Source organism: Urtica dioica, chromosome 12 (genome assembly GCF_054948205.1).
Source record: "Urtica dioica subsp. dioica isolate 48M chromosome 12, U.dioica_male_clone48M_v1_H2, whole genome shotgun sequence".
Classification (NCBI taxonomy): domain Eukaryota; kingdom Viridiplantae; phylum Streptophyta; class Magnoliopsida; order Rosales; family Urticaceae; genus Urtica; species Urtica dioica.
Window position 1 is genome coordinate 12051233 of NC_142767.1, and position 25096 is coordinate 12076328.

The following is a 25096-nucleotide window of genomic DNA, read 5'->3' on the forward strand; positions in this document are numbered from 1 at the left end:
CAACTAATTTGTTGTTAAATGTCTTTGGAAATAGTTAGTATTAATCTTATTTGAGTTGATTTGAGTTGATTTGGGTCAGATTTAGAATGTTAGGGTTTGAAATTAGGGCCAGTGTACGATGAGATTGATGCATCGTACGATGTCGTACGATGCTGTACGATGTCGTACGATGAAATTCATAGAGCTCTACGATGCGATACGATGGTGTACGATGGGTTTATGTTTTCTCAAAAATTGTCGTACGACTCTGTACGATGTCGTACGATGCGGTACGATGCTATACGATGATTTTTTAAAAAACTTTAATTTCTTGTTTTACGATGATATACGATGTTGTACGATGATATACGATGATTTCTTTAAAAAATTTAATTTCTTGTTTTATGATGATATACGATGCTGTACGATTCTATACGATGATATTTTTAAAAAATTTAATTTCTTGTTTTACGATGATATACGATGCTGTACGATGCTATACGATGATTTCTTTAAAAAAATTAATTTCTTGTTTTACGATGATATACGATGCTGTACGATGCTATACGATGATTTTTAAAAAAATGAAAGAGATCCCCGTATGCGCGGCGCGCGACTGTCGCTGCGCGGCGCGCGGTCTCGGGAAATTGAATTGTGATTCTGATTTAATTTTGTTGTTTTTTTAGGACAATTTAAACTACATATACAACGTCTCATTCCCGGGGCGTATCACGTACGGTGGGACGGGGATCTTGAAGCTTGTACGGAGTAGATTCGATGAGCTCGGGATAAAAGAACGAATCCTCGGGACTCCGTTCGAGCAATTTTTTACGGAGAGCGAGCTTGGTTTCTCACCGGTGCTCGTACATACTCTCCTTCAGAAGAAGATCGAGGCGACGGTACGGGGGGAGATACATTTTGGTATCGGAGGCAAACGAGTACGATTTGGACACCTCGAGTACGCACTCGTCTCGGGGATGACTTATGAAGACGGTCCGACCAAAGCCGAACAAGACGAGCGAAAGAACGATGGATTGATCACGGATCACTTGAACGGCGTTGCCGGAAGCAAGTTGAGCGCGTTGATCAACGCGTTCACCATATGTCGAAGCCCTGACGCTGCGTTCAAGCTCGGGCTGCTCGTATTCGTCTATGGGTATCTTCTGGGGCAGCCGGCCAACAAAGCCATCGAAGAAAGGTGGCAGAAATTTCTATACATCGTTCAAGACCTCCCCTTCTTCTTCAAGATGCCTTGGGGAAATTTGAGTTGGGCAGAGACGTATTCCAGCCTGTCGGTGAACCTACGGCGTTATCACGAGACGCTGCAAAAGAAGTTGAAGGACAAGCCGGATGTGGCACAGAAAGAGGCCAAGTACACATTGACGGGTAATCTCCATACCCTTCATTACTGGGCGTACGAGGCTATCCCAGAGATCGGGATGAGGTTCGGGTCGAACCAGGGGATTCGTGTGCCCCGGATGCACTCGTGGTCTAGTAATGTGCTCATAATGGGCAAAGACATCGAGGCGGTCTTGAATAAAAAAACGGTAACTTTTTATTATTTATCGTTTATTAATGTATTTTACGTTATTTTGGAATATTGGTAACGTTTATTAATGTATTGTAGGTGGGTGTTCTTCAAATGCTGAGACCAAGGGCACCAGAGAAAGAAATGTTCACTCTCCTCGAGACACAGACGAGCAAATGTCTGTATCCCATAGACGTCGAGGGAGAAGATGCGACAGAGCCGCGAGACATCGAAGAAGAAATAGATCGAGTCGCGACTGTTGCAGAAGATGCCATCGTCGGAGACTCCGACGACGAACACGTGTCAGACACTCCACGTGTTCGTCTTGCTACTCCGACCACTCCCGCAATGGGATCGAGGCCCACAGCGACCTCTCGGGCCGACATTCCCGAGGCCTTTGTCATAACACGGGAAATGTGGGAAGAAATGCGAGCTTCCCAAGAACAACTGCGAGCATCTCAAGAACAACTGCTAGCATCCCAAAAACGAATGATTCAGTCACAAGGGATAGTCTTACGTTCTCTTTGCACGACCGGCCGTAGAGTTGAGCGCATGAGTGTTAGACAGCTTAGATTTTGTGACAAGTTTAAATCAATTTAACGTTTTAGAGTTGAGTTTAAATTTAATTTAACGTTTTAAAGTTGAGTTTAAATTTAATTTAACGTTTTAGAGTTAAGTTTAAATATAATTTAACGTTTTAAAGTAGAGTTTAAATTTAATTTAACGTTTTAAAGTTGAGTTTAAATATAAATTAACGTTTTAGAGTTAAGTTTAAATATAATTTAACGTTTTAGAGTTAAGTTTAAATATAATTTAACGTTTTAGAGTTAAGTTTAAAATTTAGAGTTGAGTTTAAATTTTATTTTAACGTTTTAGAGTTAAGTTTAAATTTTTGTGACAAGTTTAAATTTTGTGACATATTTTATTACTTTGACTTTCAGCTTTCTATGTGGAAGAGGCTGAACATTTTGTTCGAGGACGCAACGGGCTTGCCTGGGGGTGAAATTCCCACGACCCAAGCTGATGGTCGTAAACGCCGGACCCCTCCTCCTCCTCCTCCTCCTCCGGCGGCTAGTCAAAAGCCGGCGTCTCCATCGCATGAGGCAGAGCCGTCTTCTACGCATCGCGAGTCATCAAAGAAGTCAGAGCCGTCTTCTACGCATCGCGAGTCATCGAAGAAGTCGAAGAAGCCGTCTTCAACGCATCGCGAGTTGTCGAAGCGATCGGAGATCAGGCCGGTGACTTCTCCCAGGTTGTCGACGTCTTCGTCGAGTCCTCGTAGAGAAGACATTTCGGATAAGCTACGCCCACTCACAACTCCTCTAAGGAAAAGACAAAAGGCACAGCTTACTCCGGCACGTCCAGATCGGCAAGTGCGACAGAAGACGTCGCGTTGGGCCGAATTCACTGATCCGACGAGGCCCAAGTATTTGGAAAAGCCGATCCCCAAGTTCAAGCCGTTGAAGGACGCGAAGCAAAAAGAGTTTGATAATTTCGTTAAGTGGGTGCGGATAAAGAAGTGGGACGGCAAGTTCATGGAGTCTGTTCGACTGAAGACGTGCGACGGAGACACGATTTTCTTCGACACGATATTGACATAAACCAGATGGCTACATGATTCGGCACGTTATTATATAATTTCACTTTCCCTATCAATTTAAAATAACGCTATATGTTTCTAATGTCTCAGCATATTGATGCTATGATTCACATGGTTCGGGCTCGCCAACGAGCTCTCGACGGATATCGGCAAGACGTCCGAATCATGGATTGTCGGTGGGTCCAGCACGTGTACGGCCGATTCAGAACGGAAGAAGCGAACATCAACAAGGCCATCGAGCTGGGAGCAGAGCCCGAACCCGTGGACTGGGACATGAGGGCAACTATTAGCCCGATGACTGGGTATAGGGACACCGATATTTTGCCTTGGGATGGTGCTCGCGAGATCCTGTTCGTCGTGAACTTCCAGAACATTCATTGGTTCACATTTCGGATCGACATCGAGGCCTGGACCATTACCGTCCTCGACTGCCAAAAGGATCTCATGCAGTCGTCGAACCATCAAAAGGACTTCACTGAGCTGATGGAGGTACGTAAAATGTTATGTTATTCACAATTATTACCTTAGAGCAACAATTAATTAAATTATAAGGGTTACTTAACATTGTTAAAATGTTTATTATTCAGACTTGGAGTCGAGCATTTGCTAGGATTGTGGCCATAGGTGGTTTCTTCAAGAATCATCCCCACTTTTACCGGGAGACTGAGCATGGTGAAATTAAGTTCACTAAACTGACGTGGATCGTCGATGACAAGGTCCCACAATGTGCATACAGGTAAACATGTTCTTTTAAAAAAGTTTTTTTGACTACTTAATTGAACTTTTTTTGACAACTTTTAAACAATTATCTTTTTATTGACAAGTTATTTTACAAGTTTGATTATTTTTACAAGTTCGTTTAAAAAAGTTTTTTTTACTAGTTAATTGAACTTTTTTTTGACAAGTTTTAAACAATTATGTTTTTATTGACAAGTTATTTTAGAAGTTTGGTTTTTTTTTTTTACAAGTTTTTTGACAAGTTTATTGAACTTTTTTTTTACAATTATGTTTTTATTGACAAGTTTTAAACCGTTATGTTTATATTGACAATTTATGTTTTTAAACAATTAGTTAATTGAATTTTTTTTTTCAAGTTATGTTTCAACTTTTTTTGACAATTTCTTTTACTTATTCTTGTGTTGTAGCGGTGATTGCGGGATGTTCGCACTGAAGTATGTCGAGCACCTAGTACTGAACGAATCATTTGACACTCTTCAAAGTGTCAATATGAGAACGTTCAGGAAGAAATGGTGCGTGGACTTATTCTACAACCACCTTATCCCGTGATTTTGTATTTTCGGATGTTTATTTTTTATGTTTTTGGTTTTCTATGTAATAGTACCTTATAAACATATTATCGAGATGATTTGCTGACTATTGATTGAATATGTTTTTTATTGTACCTTATAAACATGTAATTCAATGAAAGAGATTCACAAAAAAAAAACATCAAAAATTCACACATTCACAAAGGGTTTAGAACTCGAGACATTTGTGGACGAAAACGAGTCTTGGGACAAAAGCGAGATGAGATCTTCGTCGTTCTCACAGAGTCGAATTGCGAAAAGGTCCATGAGACGGATGACACTCCATTAAATAAAAGTCTAAAGTTAAAGTAAACGTCTTTGACATGACACAAAGTAAACGGTCACTCAAATAAACGTTAAAGTTTTAAACTTAAAAATAAAAATAACACAAAGTCTAAAGTTTTAATCCCTCCAAGTGCATGTTTTTCTGTTATGTCCCCTACCACCACATTTCCCGCATTTTCGCTGGACGACAATCTTTTCGCCTTGAGATGGGTATCGATTAATTCTTCTTCTTCCTTGTTTACTTTTCTTCGGTCGACCGGCTTGCTTCTTTTCAACGGGTTCCGAAACTTTCATGTTTTTTATCTCATCCGGGACATCCCATTGATCTTCATTGCCAACCGGATATATGGCTTCCTTGTACATCTCAATCCACGTCTCCTTCAAATAAAACTCACTGCATAACGAGTACACGTCCACGCTTCGATGTTGGGCTGCTGCGATAGAATGCTCGCACGGGATATTCAATTGTTGTGGTAGTCCGCAAGTGCATGTCTTCGCCATAAGGTCTACATCGAAATCACCTCTTACGTCTTTGACATGACATTCATATAGACCAAGTCCGTACGCATTGACGAACTGTGCCTTATTATTTAGCTGTGCGAGATCATTTTGCCACGTTGGTGTCAATTTTGTGTTCAACTTGTTCGCTATCTCTTCTCGTTCAAAAAACCAAGTTTGGAGTGTGAATCGAATAAACTCGAGCAACGTCGTAATGGGAAACGTCCTCGCATTCCTTGTTTTGTTGTTGAAGCTTTCTGCGTTGTTGCTCGTCATTAGGTCGTACCTATATAAAACATACTTGATTTATATAATCAACGACATAAAAAATTCAGTACAAAAGAAGTTCTAGACTCTTACCGTTTTCCAGGAAAGAAAGCTCTGGCCCACCGATCGACACCAACTTCTTCGAGATACTTTGCCATCTCGACATCCTTACGTCTCAACTGTCTAAAATTAGCTTCGAATGCTGTTTTACTGAAGGCGTAAGCCGCATCGTAAAGTTCAAAGCGACAATGGTCTGTCTTGAACTTGTGTTGGACATTCAGTTGTAAATGATGGTAACATGCTCCGTGAGGGATACCAGGAAACACAACCTCGACACCATGTATGATGCTAACGTGGCGATCGGATATGAACACCAAATTAGGTACGTCTTCACCGATAGCTTCTCGCAATCTTCTCAAAAACCAAATCCAAGAAGCATGACACTCGCTATCTACAACTCCGAATGCAAGTGGATATAATTGTGAATTCGCATCCATTGCAATTGCGCAAAGCAACTGTCCCCCATATTTTGTCTTCAGAAATGCACCGTCCAATGCTATGACCGGCCGACATGCTTTGAAGCCTCTACGACACGCCCCAACGGAAAAGAAAGCATACTTGAATTTGTCACCATCTTGCACAAAGTCTGTTAACGTCCCATGATTCTTTTGCTTCAACATGTACAGCCAAGACGGTAACTTCTGGTACGATTGTTCCGGCGTACCCCGCACGTACCCAATAGCTTTCTCCCTGGATCTCCAAGCTTTCAAATACGATATGTTCACACCCCATCTTGTCTTCACTTTTTCCCTGACGTTATGCGCCGAATACTCCGCCATAGAGTTAATTGAGTACTTGTCTTTAAATACGTGACCGATGACCCATGGTGCCGCTCCTCGATGGCCCTCTGTTCGAACAACACGCCCACATGAGTGTTTACCCTCGTACGACGTAATCTCCCACATCTCAGACCACTGCATGACACCCCTCAACCTCCATGTGCATCTCTCGTTTTTGCATAGAACATACCATCTCTTTTTCAAAGAAGATTTCACTCTAAATTCGAAATTATGTTTCAACGCGTACAAGTGGATATGTTTCTTCAGTTCATGCTTGTTTTCAAATTGCTGCCCAATATATATTTCTTCTGAGCTACCTGTTCCTTTCAAAGGTTAGTTAAACAATATGTGGTTTCATATTATACTTGAATCTCATTTGAATCCACTTAAATTACCTGTAGAAGAATGACTTGGATAATGACTCGGGTTTTCCTTCACAACATCATCGGCGCTGAACTCGGGTGCTTTCCATGAATAAGGAACGATAGGTGATCCGATCATCGGAGGCTCACGCTGACATTGACCCGATGGTTCACAATGACCCGTTGGTACCGTAAACGTTTCCACAAATTCTTCATATTCTTCGGGATTGGCGAATTCTTCAAATTCTTCACCTCTACCATTGTTATCTCCGTCATATCCATCACTATTCTCTTCATCACCATCGCTACCTTCGTTTTCATCACCTTCGCCACCTTCGTTTTCATCACCTTCGCCATCTTCGCATTCATCACCATTGTGTCCATCATCTTCGTCACTGTTGTGATTACAATCTCTATCACGCCTATATACTTCGTCACCGTTTCCGGCACCCTTGTACTCGTTAAACAAGTCATCACAGCCACCGTCTTTGTTTTCAATTATAGGATCATTTTGTCGATCCTCGATAACAAGAGTATTCTGTCTCTTCTTCGGTTCATTGCGAGACACCATTCCAACTTCCACATTTTTCCCTTTACATACTCCTCGATACGCAATAGGTGCAATGACCTCGATCTGTTTCGGTACCAAACTTACACAGAGTGGAAATCTATTACGATATTTGTGCTTCATAAAATGCGAAACATCACCATTGTCCTTCAATACGGCAGGACCTATTGGAATTGTACCGACTGCGTATGGGACTTCGAGTTTTAAGTCGAACGCGAATCTGTCTAACTCGAACTTCTCGTATAAGAAATCTACTAACTCCGTGTACGTTACCTCTTTCAGAATTACGAATGCACGAAATTCTGCATTGGTGAAAACCCATTGGTGTCCTTCCTTCTCCCAAGTGCCGTTAATCATGACAAAAACTGCAAAAAACAGTCAAACTATGCAAAATAAGCTTCTATATCGTACATCATCGTACAACATCGTATACCATCGTACAGAATCGTACAAAATCGTACATCATCTTACAGAAAGGCATCGTACGACATCGTACATCATCGTACAGAATCGTACAACATCGTACAGAATCGTACAGCATCGTACAACATCGTACAGAACGCAATTTTTATTCTATATTTCATCGTACAAAAATTTAAATTTCATCGTACATCATCGTATACCATCGTACAAACAAGTTAAACCCAGATTTTGGACTTTGTTTTCAGATCTGATCGATTTTTTTTGCTACATTCTATCATATACAATCAGAAACTTTGTAAAAATGATTAAGTTAGTAATCTTACCCATGATTCTTTTGAAACCCGCTTAAGTAGAGATGATTTGAGTGCATTTGAGTGGATTTGAAAGAGTTTGAGCGAGTGATAAAGTGAGAGTGAGAGGGAAAGGCTCGTTCAAATGAGCTGATATAGTCACAGGGGCATTTTTGTCCATTTTCGGTACAAAAGTCCTTATTTAGATATTTTTAAACATTAGGGTCTAATCTTGATATTTAATGGCTTATTAAGCCCACTTAATGAAATTTCTCTTATTTAAACGTGTTCACAACTGATAATTAGTAAACAACATATTTTTATATTGGATAATTAGCCATATTTATTCAGCATAAACATATGTATGTATATATGTATAATTATAAATTGGATATTATATACATATTAGTAATATAAATTGGATATTAGTAATATCTACAACTTATTGGATAAAACAAACGATATACATAAATAAATAAAATTACAAATTCTAAAATATATGTATATATATATGTATTTTTAAAATATTTTTAACATTAGTTCCGTTCAGTTTTCCGTCGGCACGTCGATTTTCCATTGAAAACGGCATTTCAAAACGGTATTTCATTTGCCCTTTTTCACATTTTTTCTTTTGGTTTTCCATCGGCATGACGATTTTCCGTAAATCAGGAGGCTCGAAACGGCAACAAAAACGGCATTTAAAACCTTGGAAAAAACGACTTAACAGACGTCGTCGGCCATTTATGGTCCGAAAACGATGCCGCCGATTTCCGGCAACTTTCGTCAGCTTTTGAAACCGTGATTCTAACAAAATGTCAATGTCAGTCTTTCAACTCTCGTTTTGTTGAGGTGATAAACAAGATTAGTTATTAAAATACTAAATTACCATTGCGTAAAATATAATATACAAAATTACCTAAAAGCTATATTTTACTATGTTTTAAATAGATTTAAAAAAATCCTCTAAAAAAAAAAATAGATTTAAAAAAAAATGGATAACTTCGTCAGCATGGTGAAGTTTTGCTAATCATATATATATATAGGGGTTACGACTATATATATATATATATATATATATATATATATATATATATATTATTTATTTATTTCTATAGTTGTTATGATTTTTGAAAATGAAAGGTATATAAGAAAATTCGAAAAGAAGGGATTCAGTTGTAAAATAAATTAAATAAACTAGATTGCGATATTTATGAAAACGCGAGGATATTTATGACTTAAGAGACTGTCTAAATATCTTTCACATATAAAATTATATTGCTGACTTTCAAGTTTTAATGTGCATGTCCATCTCCACTTTAAAATCATGCAGCCAGTTTGACTTCTATTCCAAGTTTCTACCGAAGCCATTCGTCCAACTATTAAACAATATTTTTATACAAGTCATAGGTATTCACTTCATAACCATGTAACGGTTGATAGAGCCATGCGTATAAAGTTATGAAATATAGAGATTGCCAGAATTTATGAACAATGACAGGTAAGATAACTGAGGGAGTTAAACTTCAGAAACTGTCGGCGATATAAATAATTCACTACTTCTAAATAATGACAACTATTTCAAGCAAAAAAAAAAAAAAAAAAAAAAAATTAAAATAATGACATCTATAATTCCGTATTAAACAAGCGAATTATTGAGTACACGTACCAAATTAGTCCCATCCCATGTGTTTTTTTTATCTAAAAAAAATAGAAATCCCGTGTGTTTGTAATTGTAATGACCAAAATCCTTTGTAGAAAAATAATATTTTATCTAAAAAAAATAGAAATCCTGTGTCTTTGTAATTGTAATGACCAAAATGCTTTATAGAAAAAATAATACATCGACAGATATGGAGATTGATATATATATATATATATATATATATATATATATATATATATATATATACACGGATTGATTTTTACCGGGTCGATGCCCGAGTGGTTAATGAGGACGGACTGTAAATTCGTTGGCAATATGTCTACGCTGATTCAAATCCAGCTCGTGGAGTGCTACAAGACCATTCATCATTTTTTTTGATACATAAGCCAAAGGCCATAGCACTAAATATTATTTTTAGAAGGCCTAACCGAATGCGGAAGAAGTAGGATTTTTATGGTTGTTCTATTCATGTATTCGGGTTAAAATACTCCATTTATCTTCTTTTATCTTCTATTGGTGCCTCTGTATAAAATAGTTACTATCTTCTATATGAATACGCATATTGTTGCAACTATGGCTTTGGAATTACTAAGGACGGTACACAAGCTTGATTGAGAAGTTATCACGGTGAATAGTATCACAACTATGCATTTCTAAGTTATAACCATCTGAACCCATGCAAAAAAAAAAAAAAAAAAAAAAAAAAAAAAAAAAAGAGAAAAAGAAAAAAGGTTATAGCCATCTTCTCTTTACCCATATACATAAAATTTATTTACACATTGCTATATAAGCACCATATACATAAAATTTATACACATTGCTATATAAGCAGTGTTTCGTAAATTTTAAATAAAGTTACATTTATATATTTACACGTATAAATTAACTCAAATACCCTACCTTTTTATTTCAATGAAAAGATAAATAAAAAATATCACATCATTTTTATACATATTTACTTAAAATTTACGAAACGTTGACTACATAATAATCTCAAACGTTTTAATTGGCCAATTTGTAAAATTTATTCAATTCGTAACTTAAGATTAAAAGAGATTATAAGTCGGTTTCAATTGTCCAAAACTGACCATAACCATGTTAAGATTAATTTAATCATTTGTCAGCATCATATATAGTATAGCATGAATAGATGAAACAAATCAACGGAACACAAAAACAAAATACAATGAAATCATTCCCATTTCCATTAATTGAAAATTCTGTTCTACAAATTCGTGATTCGAATGAATTAAACGAAAAAAAGAAAGATCGATTAATACACATCTTATTCCAACAATTCATTTACAAATGCAAACCCTCTCTAAACAATAGAGTTTGGCAATGAATAAAATGTGTGAGAAATTAAACAGCTTGGTGATTTTGTACAATTTTTTTTTCCCTTTATTTTTTTACGGTGCGCCAGTTTTATGTCAACTTTTGTTTACCTGTTTCTTTTTACATCATGAGGAAGTGTTGTTGTCAGACTCGCCTCCGCCGATCTTCGCCGGAGTAGCAGCGCCTTGAGACTTTCCGTGTTGCCTAGCTTGATGCTGAGACCAGTATGAATGAGCCGCCAATACTCTGTCCAAAAGCTCCTGAGGAACCGGCTCGCCTCTCCTTTGCTGAGGCGATATCGTTGCCGTGTGAACCAGCGTTTTCCATTTATCCTGCAGAAACACACGAAACAAAACTCTGATTTTCTTTCCCCGCAAAAGGGTATATAGTATGAGCTCTAATGTGAAAAGGGTCTTTACCTTCAAGTCCACGTAAGTGCGATGATCTGCATCTTCGAATGCACGCAATTTAACGTCACGCCACCTGCAACAAATCAAATAAAAAAAAGGGCATCGTTAGAATCATGCATTGCTTTGTGAAAAGTAAGAAGTACTTTTAAAGTTTCTAATACTGACCTTCCTGTGCCGAGGTCTTCAACGGCATGAACCAAAGCTTCGACCTCAGTGACAGAAAATGGCCTTCGGGTGCGACGCTGGACAAGGTCGGAAGATTTCCTACTGCTCTTTGGAGTCACAGGGACAATGGCTAGCGCTGCCACGCTCACTGGTGAGCCCGCCACAACCAGAGCTCGGGAATCGGGAGTCACGTTGTTAGGTATCGAGTCGGTGTCGAAGGAGACTAATTCATGGTTACTTTCGACAGGGTTAGCTAAGATTCCAACCGGAGGAAACAGTTCAGGCAAGGCATCGGAGATTCCCACTGAATCTAAGACGGGGGTGCCTGGGGACCTGAAATACGAGGAGCGGTATGATCGTAAGAGAAAACTGTGGAAGTTAAGAAAGTAAGGTTTCCACGACAGACTAGAATTATTACATAGTCAATGGTTCTGGTGTGACACGCGGCAATGAACGACACACTTCTCCAGAACGTGTGATCGGAGAGATTTGATTGGTATTCGGTTCCAATGTAAAGCCTAGAGTATCGAGATTGTCTTTACACGAAAGACCAGTCTGCGAAAGAGTTATGTTGTCATCTCTAATCTTTTCCCCTTCAAGATGTACTCCAATACATAATTCCCCCCCGAGAATGGCAGTAATTGCCTCCATGACAGTCCTCTGCAAAAAGAAAATGGGAAAAAAGACTACTTGAAGTTGGAGAACAGTAAGCAAAAGATTTAAATGAATGAACCAATCAATAAAAGAAATTCAAACATTAAAGCATGTTTGTACCTTGAGCGAACCCACTGTTGCGGTTTCTGGGACCTCAATATATAGTTCGGGTATTTTGAATGATTTAATACTCAACTTCACTGCACAATAACACACAATTTCCATTAGTACCGATTTGAAGGAGAAGGAAAAATAATGGGATTGGAAAATTTACACCCCAAAAATATCACATTTTCTAGTACCATGAGAATCCTTGGACTGGAAGGAGGATTGTCGACTAATTATTGAAGGAGACACCACAGCCGCTGCATCGAAGTACTATCATTTAGAAAACTACTTGAGACCACAAACTTCGTATTCTCAAAGGTCTAAATAACCAACCTCTATGAAACATTCCATTATTTGAGATACACGTATCTCCTTTTTTGGGCTTCTCCGGTGAATTTGTAGCACTTTCACTACTGAACCCACCGTCCGATAAAATTACGGCACTTCGGTCAAATAATTTCCTCCTCTTATTAAGAGTGTCATAGTGACATCTGTCATGTTGATAACTGTTTTTCCTCTTGTTGTACGAAGTCTTCCTTCCACGATCTACAAAGTCCAAATCCAATAAAGCACCACATTAAATGACACTCACTCAAGCATTTAAATTATCACTATCTGTCAGACACAAACACAAAAGTTTAATGAATTTAAGAAACATGGGCAAAGCAAAACATACCAGATCTTAAGCCTTCACAGTCCCTCAACTTCGGAGCCGTTTTCCAGTACTTAGATGTCAGCAATTTCCTTATCCTATGGTCCCCGACATATGTTGGAGGTCTAAAAGCCTTTACGTCGACACTGGATTTGTCGAACGTAGCAAAGTTTTCGTCGTCATCTCTATCAACTAATTTAGCCGTGGTTAAGCTCGCAGGCTCTAATCTGCCACCCTTTTCGAACCCTCCAATTCCTTTGTAAGACGCCCCAGTAATCGGGCAGTCTTCCTCTGCCTTAGTGGGATAGTTATGAACTGCAGGCTTGGTATCGCAAATTACGGATTTGACATCATCACCTGATGATTTCTGTACAAAGTCAAATTTACTCGGAGTTCGTTCCGACGCGGGATTCGGGAACTTCTGATCAATGTCTGCTGAGCAGATCTCGGAAGCGAAAGCACTCTCTTCCGAGCTTCCGTGTCCGAAGCACTCATCTTTTGTTAGCTGCTCCTGCTTGATTTCGCCTTTTATGGAAGCATGGCTTGAGGCAGAAGAGCTTTCACTTTCCTGCAATAGCTTGCCGGCTAGAGAAGCCAACAATTCAAATGCACATAATTGGGTGTCCTCTGATTTCTTCTCATTTGGGCCCCTCCTCTGAAAACATTAATCATATGATTGGTAAGAGAGTCAATCAAAATTCAGTCACCCAAATAACCGAAACCAGTAGAGATCCATTAGAAAGAGAAACTTACCCTAGACGATCTGGGACCTCGAGGTATAGTGGGGACCTGGAAGCCATTGAATCTCTGATCTAACCTTTTCTTTAACACCATATCTCAGGCATACATGGCAATACGGAAACTTTCAGTCAATATTGTTGCATTCTTATTTGCTGAAGAAAGAAGGAAAAAACAAGAAAACAAAAGTGTCAGAGATTCTGTGGAAAGCCAACACTGTACTTTTACCTGATAATAAATATGTTGCTTTACACGAAAACAAACCCAAGATCTGGATAATACGTTCATTATAAGCACACATTCAAATCAAAACTTAAACAAAAATTGCACAAACATATCAATTTGACAATCATTTAACTTTTTTCCCGAAATTTGTTCCATGAACATGATGAATAAAACAGTAACACGTATAGGCAGAGTTTTAAATTCTGATCTCTAACATAAAACCGAATTGCAACCACCCCAGATTTCAGTACAATATGCATAATAACCCAGAAACACGGATCAAAGGAAAAAATAATAATAAAAAAAGGTAGAGATCAAGCTTCAAGGTGAAAAGAAGAAACGCAAATTTTAAGATAAGTGTCGTAATGAAAATCAAATTCCTCGGTAAATCGGATTCAAACGTATACATCAGCAATTGTAACAGATTAACCGAATAAAACGTAATGAACATCACGCCATTTCATAAATGAAACTTAATTTCCCATAACCCAAAAAATTTCAATCCCAAAATCCGCTGCTTCGCTTTAAAATTCAACTCCAGTCATTAATTCCAATTTTCCAAATATAACAAACTTCAATTCAATTACATTTACATTTACTTAAAACCACAAACCCAGTGACAGAGGAACCGAGTAACTATGATCAAAATAAAATAAGACCCTGATCGATTTTACATGCATAATTGGAATTCCGAATCGAGCACAACTCAGAAATCCTGAAGAAGAAGAAGAAAAACTCGACTCTGTTTTGTCAAATTGCTCCGAGAATTCAGATTCGAAAACTCGGAATCTCATCGTTAATTCAAAACGACGATGATCAGATCTCCGATCACGATCAGAACTGAAATTCAGAGCAATTAAACGACAAATTCGAGACAATTGAATCGTAATTCACATTTCACGAGACCAAAGAAAAGAGAACCAAACAACATGATCAACCGAATAAAAAAAATCTCGGCCGACTCGACGAAGCTCTTTTAACCCACCTTACAACAAAAAAAAGAAAGTATTCCAACACTCTTCCAAAGCAATTCGGTTCAGATATCAAATTCTTTAACAAAGCCTCTTCTTCAAATTTAATGTGCAAACGCAGATCTACCATAGAAAATCAGAATTGAAGATCACAATTCTTCTTCTTCATCTCTCTCTCTCTCTCTCTCTCTGATGAAGATGACAAACAAAAACCCCACCACTAAATCCTAATATCCTATTATACAGGAAAAAAAAAACTTATAATAAAATAAAATAAAAAGGTGACCTTAAACCCCTTGATATTAATATAATAAAAAACAAATGTGTGTCTTTGTTGCAGTCGTTTATGACCACAAGACCAGACCGGCCGGTAAAAGGGTAATATTGTCTAGGAATTTTGAGATTTTACTAAAGTACCCCCTCTGATTCAGGTTTTTTTTTTTTTTTTTTAGAATTAAAAAAAATAAAGAAAACTGTATCTTAGGTATTTTACAATTAAATGTATAATATCGAATTTCTTCGAATGATACCAGTATATTCTTTCACGTAGTTTATTTTAGGTCTAGGCTAGTGCTTTTAGAAATAAATTTAAATTATTCATGATTTTAGCTATAATTTTAACAAAGATTAAGAGGATATATTCTATTTGGGGAAAATAAACCCTATTTTTTCAGAATTATGTCTCTTTTAATTACGATGATATAACCAGACCAAATGATATAATATGATAGTAGTGAGTTTGAATTATTTATTAAACTTCAAGATGAAATATACATAGTAAAATATTTCGTTAAACAATGGACAATGGACGGGAACTAGTTCATCAACGCTTGAGCGAGTTTTGAGATCACCAAAGATTTCAATTCGAGAGTTTTGAGATCGTCGAAGATTTCAATTCGAGACTACGCTCGAATCGCCATTATCGGTTATTGTTAACGATAAATATATCAAAAGAAATAATGACACAAATCTAAATACGACATTGACATCTAACACCACTAGTGCCTAGCACCATCCTAGGTTAGAGCTTGACATTGAAATTCTATTTAGTTCGAGAGACAAGATATCGCACACAATGTATAGACAATGTGTCCGACAACTTGTTTAAACACGACCAATGGATAATCAACAAAATGTGCGATAAGAAAAGACACACAATATGGTTACCCAATTCGGTGCAATATCACCTACATTTGAGGGCTCACAGCCAGTTGAAAGGAATTCACTATCACGTAATCAATAGTACAAACAAGGTCTTATATGATTAAAACAACCAATCAAAGCCCTAGAAACTATTACCACGAGTGATTACCAAGAGCAGGGACTCTCCTTGAATTTGAGACCCCTCTCAATTCCACTCTTCAAGTACACGCCAATGCTTGGATGACTTCAGTCTTCAACGCACGTGAATCTTCAATCACGTAAACACAGAACTCAAATACTCAAACACTCAATCTTCTGGAATAGTATTTGGTGAATAACACCGCTCAAGACAATCCAACTAGTTTCCCAATAATCCGCCGATCTTGTACGTCTAGGAACCCTAATTGTTTTGTCAAAAGCGTCAAAAACTACTAAGGGGGTAGCGCAATGCTTTTATAGCAGTCACACAACTCTTGAAGTAGATCTAGGGTTTCCTTACCCATACACGCAAGAAGATCACTCAATAAAGTCACCAGCGAAGCAATCTGGAAAAACCGGAAACTTGCCAGAATAAAAGTCTACGCACAAGAGGAAGGATATCTCAACAAAAGCTGGAGCATGACGACCGGCATCTTTCCTTGCAACTTGCACTAAAAAATAAAGTCAACTAGAACGTAACAACAATCTCCCTCTTTGGCTATTTTTTAGGCAAACACTTTCAGAGCAATTCTCAAACAAGCGACATGAACAGAAAAGAGCGTCAAAATAAATGACCTCATGCCAAAATAAATGACCCTCATGACGCATCTCCCACTGATTGCGTTAAAAACATACCAAAGGCAATGATCGACCAAAACAGAGGGAGGAAACAGAGTCTGAACACAAAGAAGAGAACTAAAAAAAGAAAAAGCAGCAAATAAATATCCAAACCACAATCTGAACATAAACATAGTCTGAACAAGTACATACCAGAGTAGTAGAGAAAGCTGAACACTAAAGGCAGTCAGGGTGTTTCAGCCAAATCACACACCAAAAAAAAAAAAAAACATAGTACGAGAGGTTATAGACCACAAATAAAACAGACTAGAGGGTGGGATTCTCGGTAGATTCATCATTGCCTTGATCTTCAGAACCCTCAGAGTCATTGACATCATCATCCTCTTTGTCTTCATCATTACCATTGACAGCAGGACTTCCGGCCTAGCTCGGCTGAGAAGAGGAGGCACCATCTGTGGTAAGAGAAGGAGTCACTACCTTGATAAGCCTTTCACATATAGCCTTCCGTCGAGAGGAAGTCTCGATGATTTCCTTGAGGGCAGCAACTTCTTCATAAAGCCTCTTGAGTATGTCACTCTAAACTTCTTCAGAAATGGGAGCAACCTTTAGAGTACTACCAGAGGCGACAAAAGACGCGACAGAAGGCATGACAAGATCTATGGCATGTTTTCCCTCAAATAACTTGTGATTGAAAGAGAGCTCACTGGGAGGTTTTCCAGCAATGTCATCGGCCCTAAGTAAATATCTCTTTTGAGCCAGCATCATTCTAGATATAAGAGAGGGAAAACCAATCGAGAGCTTCACAACATAGGACTTAGCATGCTTGACCAAGTGACTAAAAACAAATTCCCCAAAATCAAAAGCAGCACGTGTACCTATCTGGTAAATGAGGCATGCCAGGTCAGCCTTGATGCTTGATCCATGAGAGGAGGGAGTCCAGTTAGTAACCCCAATTCTGTACAGAACATAATATTTTGCCGAGAGATCAGAAGAATGGAGAGATCCCTTAGTAGGCCACATCTTCTTCTCATTGTTGGAAAGCTCTTTGGCAATAACATCCATGGAGGGAAGGCGATCAACGTTAATAATTTTTCCTCGTCCCAAGTAATCATTGATCGCAGAGGAGGAGACATCAAAGCAGTGACCACGAACAAAGACTTTGCCAAACTCTGGGTGATGGGGCTGGTCGATTGCAGCAGATAGATTCACAATGAACTCTTTCACCAGTTTGGGAAAGTATGTGCCGATCCCAGAGACAGTCTTGATGAGTTGGGTGTCGTGCAAAAGTTCCATGATTACATCAATTTTCACAGCAACATAGTTCTGTGGTACACGTACCTCCATTTTATGAAACGATCTTCCTCATGGAAAGAGACATTATCTAGAGGAGCAGGGGGAACATCTTTTGGAAGTTTTTGACCCCCAATTGATTTCCTGGAAGCAAGGGACATGCTCTCTAGATGAGCAGGTCCTTCCTCTTCATCCTCCATGTCTCTCAGAATGTCAGGGACATCCTACTCAACAAGTTTAGCTTTCAACTTCTTCTTATTCATACCCATCTTCACAGGTTTCTTCTTTTTCTTCTTCTTCTTCTTCTCCGGGACTTTTGTTTTCCCCGGTCCTTCGTCTTCCACAGGAGCTTTGTTCTTCACATGTTCATTGTAGCAATTTTCTTTTTCTTGCCTCTTGATATGAGAGTAGCCAGGGTCTCATCATCATCAATCTCTTTTCTTTTCCCAGAAGCAGTAACATTTTCTTCAGTTTCCATAGCATCATTACAAGAAGTCATTCTTACACCCTGACTCTCTTTGACAGAAGTTCCACCATCTTGAGCAACATCTTTCTCACCACTTGGATTGTTGACAGGAACATTATGAGATAATCCAAGAATTCAACTAATCACATCTACATGAGGGGGTTCATGATCCACAAGGAGAGATTCCTGGTTCTCACTATCCTTTAGGTTTTCCTCTACAAGATTAGGGCGTGTAAGAGGAGCAAGATTATCTTGAATCAAGAGATGCAAACTTTCGAGGGGAGAGACATCTGCGAGAACTTCTTCAGTGACAGCAGTAGGATCATCGGTCCTATCTTCCGAGGAACTTCTCGAGCTAACATCTCTAGTGATGTCGGCGATGGTGAGAGCAGATTTCTTGAGCATAGCTTTTCTGGCAGCGGCGATGCTGAGGAAGCTGATGAGTGGCAAAACGATGACACATCAAGAAATAGGCCTTGATCCAGTTCCATCCCAAACACGTGTCAAGTGGCATTTTAGCCCTATAAATATGTCGAATGAGTCAACTCTCCATATCTCTGCAGTTTCTATTGATCAATCACACATAAGCCCAAGGAGGATCGAAGATTTTCAAATCTGCTAGCGTCCAAAGCCTTGGTAATTAAAGATGTCTGCAAGTTGTTTCATAGTATGAATATACTCCAGTCTGATCTTCTTATCCTCCACCAGATCACGAATGAAGTGATGCATGATTTCAATATGCTTTGTTTTATTGTGTTGTACATGATTTTTTGAAATATTAATGACACTGATGTTGTCGCAGAACAATGTCATGACATCTTGTTCGACACCATATTCAGCAAGCATTTGTTTCATCCATAGTAACTGAGTGCAACTGCTTCCAGCAGCAATGTATTCAAACTCTGATGTGGACAAAGAAATGCAATTTTGTTTCTTGATGAACCAGGAAATAAGATTGTTTCCTAGATAGAAACATCCATCAGATGTGTTTCTTCTATCAACAGTGCAACATGCCCAATCAGCATCACAATATCCCGCAAGAGTAGAAGAGGTATCAAAAGTGTATAGAAGACCAAAATCAGCAGTTCCTGAAATGTACCTCACAATACGCTTGGCTTGAGACAGATGACAAGCTTTGGGATCAGCTTGATAACAAGCACAAAGCCCAACAGAATAGACTACGTCAGGATGATTGACAGTAAGATAGAGAAGACTACCAAAGATGCTTCTGTATAGGCTTTGAGCAACAGATTCACCAAGCTCATCCTTAGTTAGTTTAACATGAGTAGCAACAGGGGTTCACTTGTGAGACGATTTTTCCAATCCAAACTTCTTCACAATGTTCTTATCATACTTACTTTGAGAGATGAAAATATCATCATTCATCTGTCTGATCTGAAAACCCAAGAAGAAATTAAGCTCACCAACCATGCTCATTTCGAATTCAGATTGCATTTGTCGCACAAAAAGGTCCGCCATCTAGTCTGAAATTCCTCCAATGATAATGCCATCAACATAGATTTGAGCAATCATGAGGTTCCCTTCCTCCTTCTTTATGAACAAGGTTTTATCAACTCCACCTCTAATATATCCATTATGCACAAGAAACTGAGTTAGTTTTTCATACCATGCCCGAGGTGCCTGCTTAAGACCGCAAAGAGCCTTTCGAAGCTTGTAGACATGTTGGGGAGAGCTAGGATCTACAAACCCTTTAGGCTGGGTAACATAGACTTCTTCATTCAAGTACCCATTGAGAAAAGCACTTTTAACATCCATCTGGAAAAGTTTGAAATGGAGATGACAAGAGATGCAAAGCAAGAGTCTGATGGCTTCAAGCCGAGCAACAGGGGCAAAGGTTTCATCAAAATCCGCACCTTCCACCTGCGTATAACTATGTGCCACAAGTTTAGCTTTGTTTCGGGTTATATTGCCATGCTCATCAGATTTATTTTTAAAAATCCACTTAGTTCTAATAACATTAACATTATCTGGTTTAGGAACTAACTCCCAGACTTCATTTCTTTCGAACTGTACAAGTTCCTATTGCATAGCACTAATCCAGTATTCATCATCAATTGCCTCATTGACATTTGTAGGTTCAATTTTAGAGACAAAGTAGAGATTACCAATCATTTCTCTGTAGTTTACCGGAGTTTTTGAGTGAGTGCGCATACCATCTCCAATATCACCAATCACCTCCTCTACATGATGATTTTTCTGAACTCTCCTGGAAGGAACCCTTCTTTCTGGTGAAGATTTTGTTTCCCCAGGGGAAGGCTCTTCTTCAGGCACAATGTCATCCACTTTGTCACCAACATTTGTCCTGGCATCTGTGCTACTAAGAAAAACTTCATTCTCATCATCAGCACTTTTGGAATCATCAGAAATGTCATTAACAACCACATTTATAGATTCCATCATAGACTTAGTGCGTTTATTAAAGACGCGATAAACACGAATGTTTCTGGAATATCAGAGATTAGCAAGGATGTAACACACCGAGCCAAAGACATGGAAGTAATTGGCATTTGGCTTTCTCCCCCTCCATATTTCATAATGAGTGGCAGTAGTACCCGGACGAATGGTAACTTTGTTATGAATATGGCAAGCCGTGTTGAGAGCTTCAGCCTAGAAGTGAAGAGGAATGTCTTTGGCAAGCATCATCACTCGAGCCATTTCCTGAAGAATGCGATTCTTCCTTTCAACAATCCCATTTTGCTATGGGGTGATGGGGGCAAAAAATTCATGAGCTATTCCTTCTGCAGTATAAAAGTTAGTAAAACTCATGTTTTCAAATTCTATCCCATGATCACTTCGGATTCTGATCACTTTGTCTATGCTTTCTCTCTTTTCTCTTTGCACTTGCTTGCATAAAGCTTCAAACACAGCAAAAGTGTCGGATTTCTCACGAATAAAATCAACCCAAGTATACCTGGATAAGTCATCGACACACATAAACACGTATCTCTTTCCGCTAAGGCTCTCTACCTGCATTGGCCCCATCAAGTCGACGTGTAGAAGTTCTAAAACCCGTGAGGTAGTAAGATGTTGCACCATCTTGTGCGACTTCTTAACCTTCTTTCCAACTTGACAATCACCACAGATTTTTCCTTAAACAATCTTTAGCTCAGGGAGACCGACTATGGCATTCTCAGAGACAATCTTGTGCATGGTTCTGAGGTTCAGATGGCCGAGTTTTTGATGCCATAGCTTAGCTTCATCTGCCTTAGACATGAGACACTTGGTGACCTAAGAGTCTTTGGCCGGAGACCACATGTAATAGTTGTCCTGAGATCTGGTTCCTTTCATAAGTGTTGTCGGCCCGTCAACGATCGACAAGGGCAAAGTCACAACGCCGACTCTCGGCCGGCCAAGGCCAGTCTGGTCGACTCCCGGCCGGCGAAGACCTGTCTGGCCAGCTCCCGGCCTGTTAGGTCCCGTCCGGCCAGCTCCCGACCGGCCAAGGCTCGTCCGGCCAAATCCCGTCCGGCCGACCAAGGCACGTCCGGCCGACTCCCGGCCGGCCAAGACCTGTCCGGCCAGCTCCCGGCCGGTTAGGTCCCGTCCGGCCAGCTCCCGGCCGGCCAAAGCCCGCCCGGTCAACCCCCGGCCGGCAGCCTCCCGGGCGGCCAAGGCTTGCCCCGACCATTGGCCGGCCCTAATATCCCCGGCCATTGGTCGGCCCTTATCCCCGGCCATTGGCCGGCCCTAATATCCCCGGCCATTGGCCGGCCCTTATCCCCGACCATTGGCCGGCCCTAAGGCCAACCTCGGCCAATGGACGAGCCTAGGGTGTCCACTCGGCCAAGGGGTGCCTCAATGACCCCTTGGTCGCCTATAAATAGAAAGGTCCGCCCTCTCTCAAAGGTAATCCAATTTTGAGTCCCGAAACGCTGTCGAACTCGTACTTCACTCGTTTCGCTCATCTTTGGCCTCTCACCACCTCTAAAATCACTATACTCCACCTCAATCCTACTAATGTTGAGCGTCGGAGAGGTAAACAGAGGCACCCCCTCTGTTTTCCCTTCCTAGTTCACCTGTTCTTTCTTCCTTTTCAGGTACTTGGACGAACTCAAGGGACATTCACAGCTAAGGGACGACTTGGGATACCAAGTCCGTCACGCTCGAGCCGAAGTGAGACCACTTGGTCCGGCCTTGGGTCTAACCACTTTGGGCTCCTAAATAGTTGTCCGAAAACGAGCGACAACATTTTGGTGCTAGAAGGAGGGGACCTCCCGACCTTGGCGACGCTCTCCTTTCCATTGCTCTTTCTTGCTACTTCTACGACTCTCGAGAGATGAGTCAAGTTCCCGCCACCCCCGTGGGCACCCGAGCGACGAGCTCGAGATACGGTCTCCGAAGCCTCGCACATCGTCTATGAGGGCAACCTCGTGACAACGAGAGCCAGCCCCAAGACTCGACAAATGACCCCGAGGCCACGCTCCGAGAGGACACGGCTCGAGGGCTTGCCGAGCTCCTAGACCGCCCAGGCGTCAATGGCGTACTCATTGCCGACCTCCTCGGATACCGCATCGAGGACCATGTCGACCATGACAAGAAAGACCCCGACTACGTGGCGAAGTCAAGAACCAACGAGACCAACCTCGACCACGCTACTCACGAAAGTGAACACACATATGCGCCCTCGAGGGGACACCCTCGAGAGGCCACATCGAGGCATCGAAGATCGCACAATACCCGAGGACGCTCGATCTCAAGGTCCCCAAAGGGATGCTCCAAGCTCACCATTTGCGTCCAAGGCCCTCGGATGGGCGACGACACCGAAGGTCGTGGCGCCCGTCGAGGACGTTGCTTGAACGACGTATCCTTGCCAAAGAGAAGCTGGGATCCCCACCCCCGATGAAGAAGGACCCCGCAACGCGAGACAAGAGCAAACAGTGCGAATATCACCATGACCACGGGCACGCGACAACTGAATGGTACCAACTTAGGAAGCAAATTGATTCCCTGGTCCGAAGTAGGAATCTCGAGGAATTCGTCGCATCTGATAGCAAGGTGACAATCCCGACTGACCACCCGACTCGTCAGAGAGAGGGAAACGCCTACTAAAGAACAAGCTCCCACCATTTGCAGCCATGGTTGTCACGGCTTCCGCCGTTAAACTCACGCCCGAACTCGCTCGACTTTGTGATCGCTTTATTTCAAACATGTAATTTTCTTTTTCCAAAGAAGGCCAAGTGCCATGGCAACCTGTAACGACCTCCTTATTGCAATAACGAGTTATTCCACACATGGTGACATATTATTGTATATCCCCTACGCGAGGGTTTCCTGCTTTTCGTCTCACAAACGCAAGAAACTCGGGGGGCTAACAGGGAGCAATACTAAATCAAAACAACTCAAAAAAAAAATAATAACAAAGTCTCAAGTGGCCGATGGTTAGGCCGGAGGTCCCAAAGAGAGACAATCTACATGACCCCTCGAGTTGAGTTCACTCCTCGAGTCGAGTACCGAGTCCACGAGTCGACTAACCACTCCTCGTGCCGACTCTACATGACTCCTCGAGTTGAGTTCACTCCTCGAGTCGAGTACCAAGTCCACGAGTCGACTAACTACTCCTTGTGCCGACTCTACATCACTCCTCGAGTTGAGTTCACTCCTCGAGTTCAGTTCACTCCTCGGGTTGAGTAGTTCACTCCTCGGGTTGAGTTCACTCCTCAAGTTGAGTAGTTCACTCCTCGAGTTGAGTTCACTCCTCGAGTCGAGTGCCGAGTCCACGAGTCGACTAGTTACTCCTTGTGCCGACTCCGCATGACTCCTCGAGTTCAATTCACTCCTCGAGTTGAGTAGTTCACTCCTCGGGTTGAGTTCACTCCTCGAGTTGAGTAGTTCACTGAGTTCAGTTCACTCCTCGGGTTGAGTAGTTCACTCCTCGGGTTGAGTAGTTCACTCCCCGGGTTGAGTTCACTCCTCAAGTTGAGTAGTTCACTCCTCGAGTTGAGTTCACTCCTCGAGTCGAGTGCCGAGTCCACGAGTCGACTAGTTACTCCTTGTGTCGACTCCACATGACTCATCGAGTTGAGCTCGCTCCTCGAGTTCAGTTCACTCCTCGGGTTGAGTAGTTCACTCCTCGGGTTGAGTAGTTCACTCCTTGGGTTGAGTTCACTCCTCAAGTTTAGTAGTTCACTCCTCGAGTTGAGCTCACTCCTCGAGTCGAGTGCCGAGTCCACGAGTCGACTAACTATTCCTCGTGCCAACTCTACATGACACCTCGAGTTGAGTTTACTCCTCGAGTCGAATGCCGAGTCCACGAGTCGACTAACTACTCCTCGTGCCGACTCTGCATAACTCCTCGAGTTGAGTTCGCTCCTCGAGTCGAATGCCGAGTCCACGAGTCGACTAACTACTCCTCGTGCCGACTCTGCATAACTCCTCGAGTTGAGTTCGCTCCTCCAGTCGAATACCGAGTCCACGAGTCGACTAACTATTCCTTGTGCCGACTCTGCATAATTCCTCGAGTTAAGTTCACTCCTCGAGTCGAGTACCGAGTCCACGAGTCGACTAGTTACTCCTTGTGCCGACTCCACATGAC

General features: G+C 40.9%; 3 protein-coding genes across 3 annotated transcripts; 1 reads left to right on the top strand and 2 right to left on the bottom strand.

Moving 5' to 3' along the window:
• The first annotated feature begins 937 nt into the window (after positions 1 to 937).
• On the top strand, positions 938 to 3108 carry LOC149379155 (uncharacterized). The gene is made up of 3 exons (XM_089603962.1): positions 938 to 1526; positions 1607 to 1807; positions 3025 to 3108. Exons 1-3 carry the CDS (start codon positions 957 to 959, stop codon positions 3106 to 3108), a joined length of 855 nt encoding a protein of 284 aa, XP_089460088.1. The 5' UTR covers positions 938 to 956.
• Positions 3109 to 10791: 7683 nt separating this feature from the next.
• TBP1 (telomeric DNA binding protein 1) lies at positions 10792 to 15138 on the bottom strand. Its single transcript, XM_089603063.1, has 10 exons — positions 14882 to 15138; positions 13687 to 13826; positions 12958 to 13588; positions 12615 to 12827; positions 12476 to 12538; positions 12294 to 12373; positions 11938 to 12179; positions 11520 to 11852; positions 11364 to 11427; positions 10792 to 11276 (listed from the first exon to the last, which is right to left on the bottom strand). The coding sequence occupies exons 2-10, from the start codon at positions 13765 to 13767 to the stop codon at positions 11070 to 11072; spliced, it is 1914 nt and encodes a 637-aa protein (XP_089459189.1). The 5' UTR covers positions 13768 to 13826; positions 14882 to 15138; the 3' UTR covers positions 10792 to 11069.
• A 2225-nt stretch (positions 15139 to 17363) lies between these two features.
• On the bottom strand, positions 17364 to 18131 carry LOC149379157 (uncharacterized). Its single transcript, XM_089603963.1, has one exon. The coding sequence runs from the start codon at positions 18129 to 18131 to the stop codon at positions 17364 to 17366; it is 768 nt and encodes a 255-aa protein (XP_089460089.1).
• Between the last annotated feature and the right edge of the window lie 6965 nt (positions 18132 to 25096).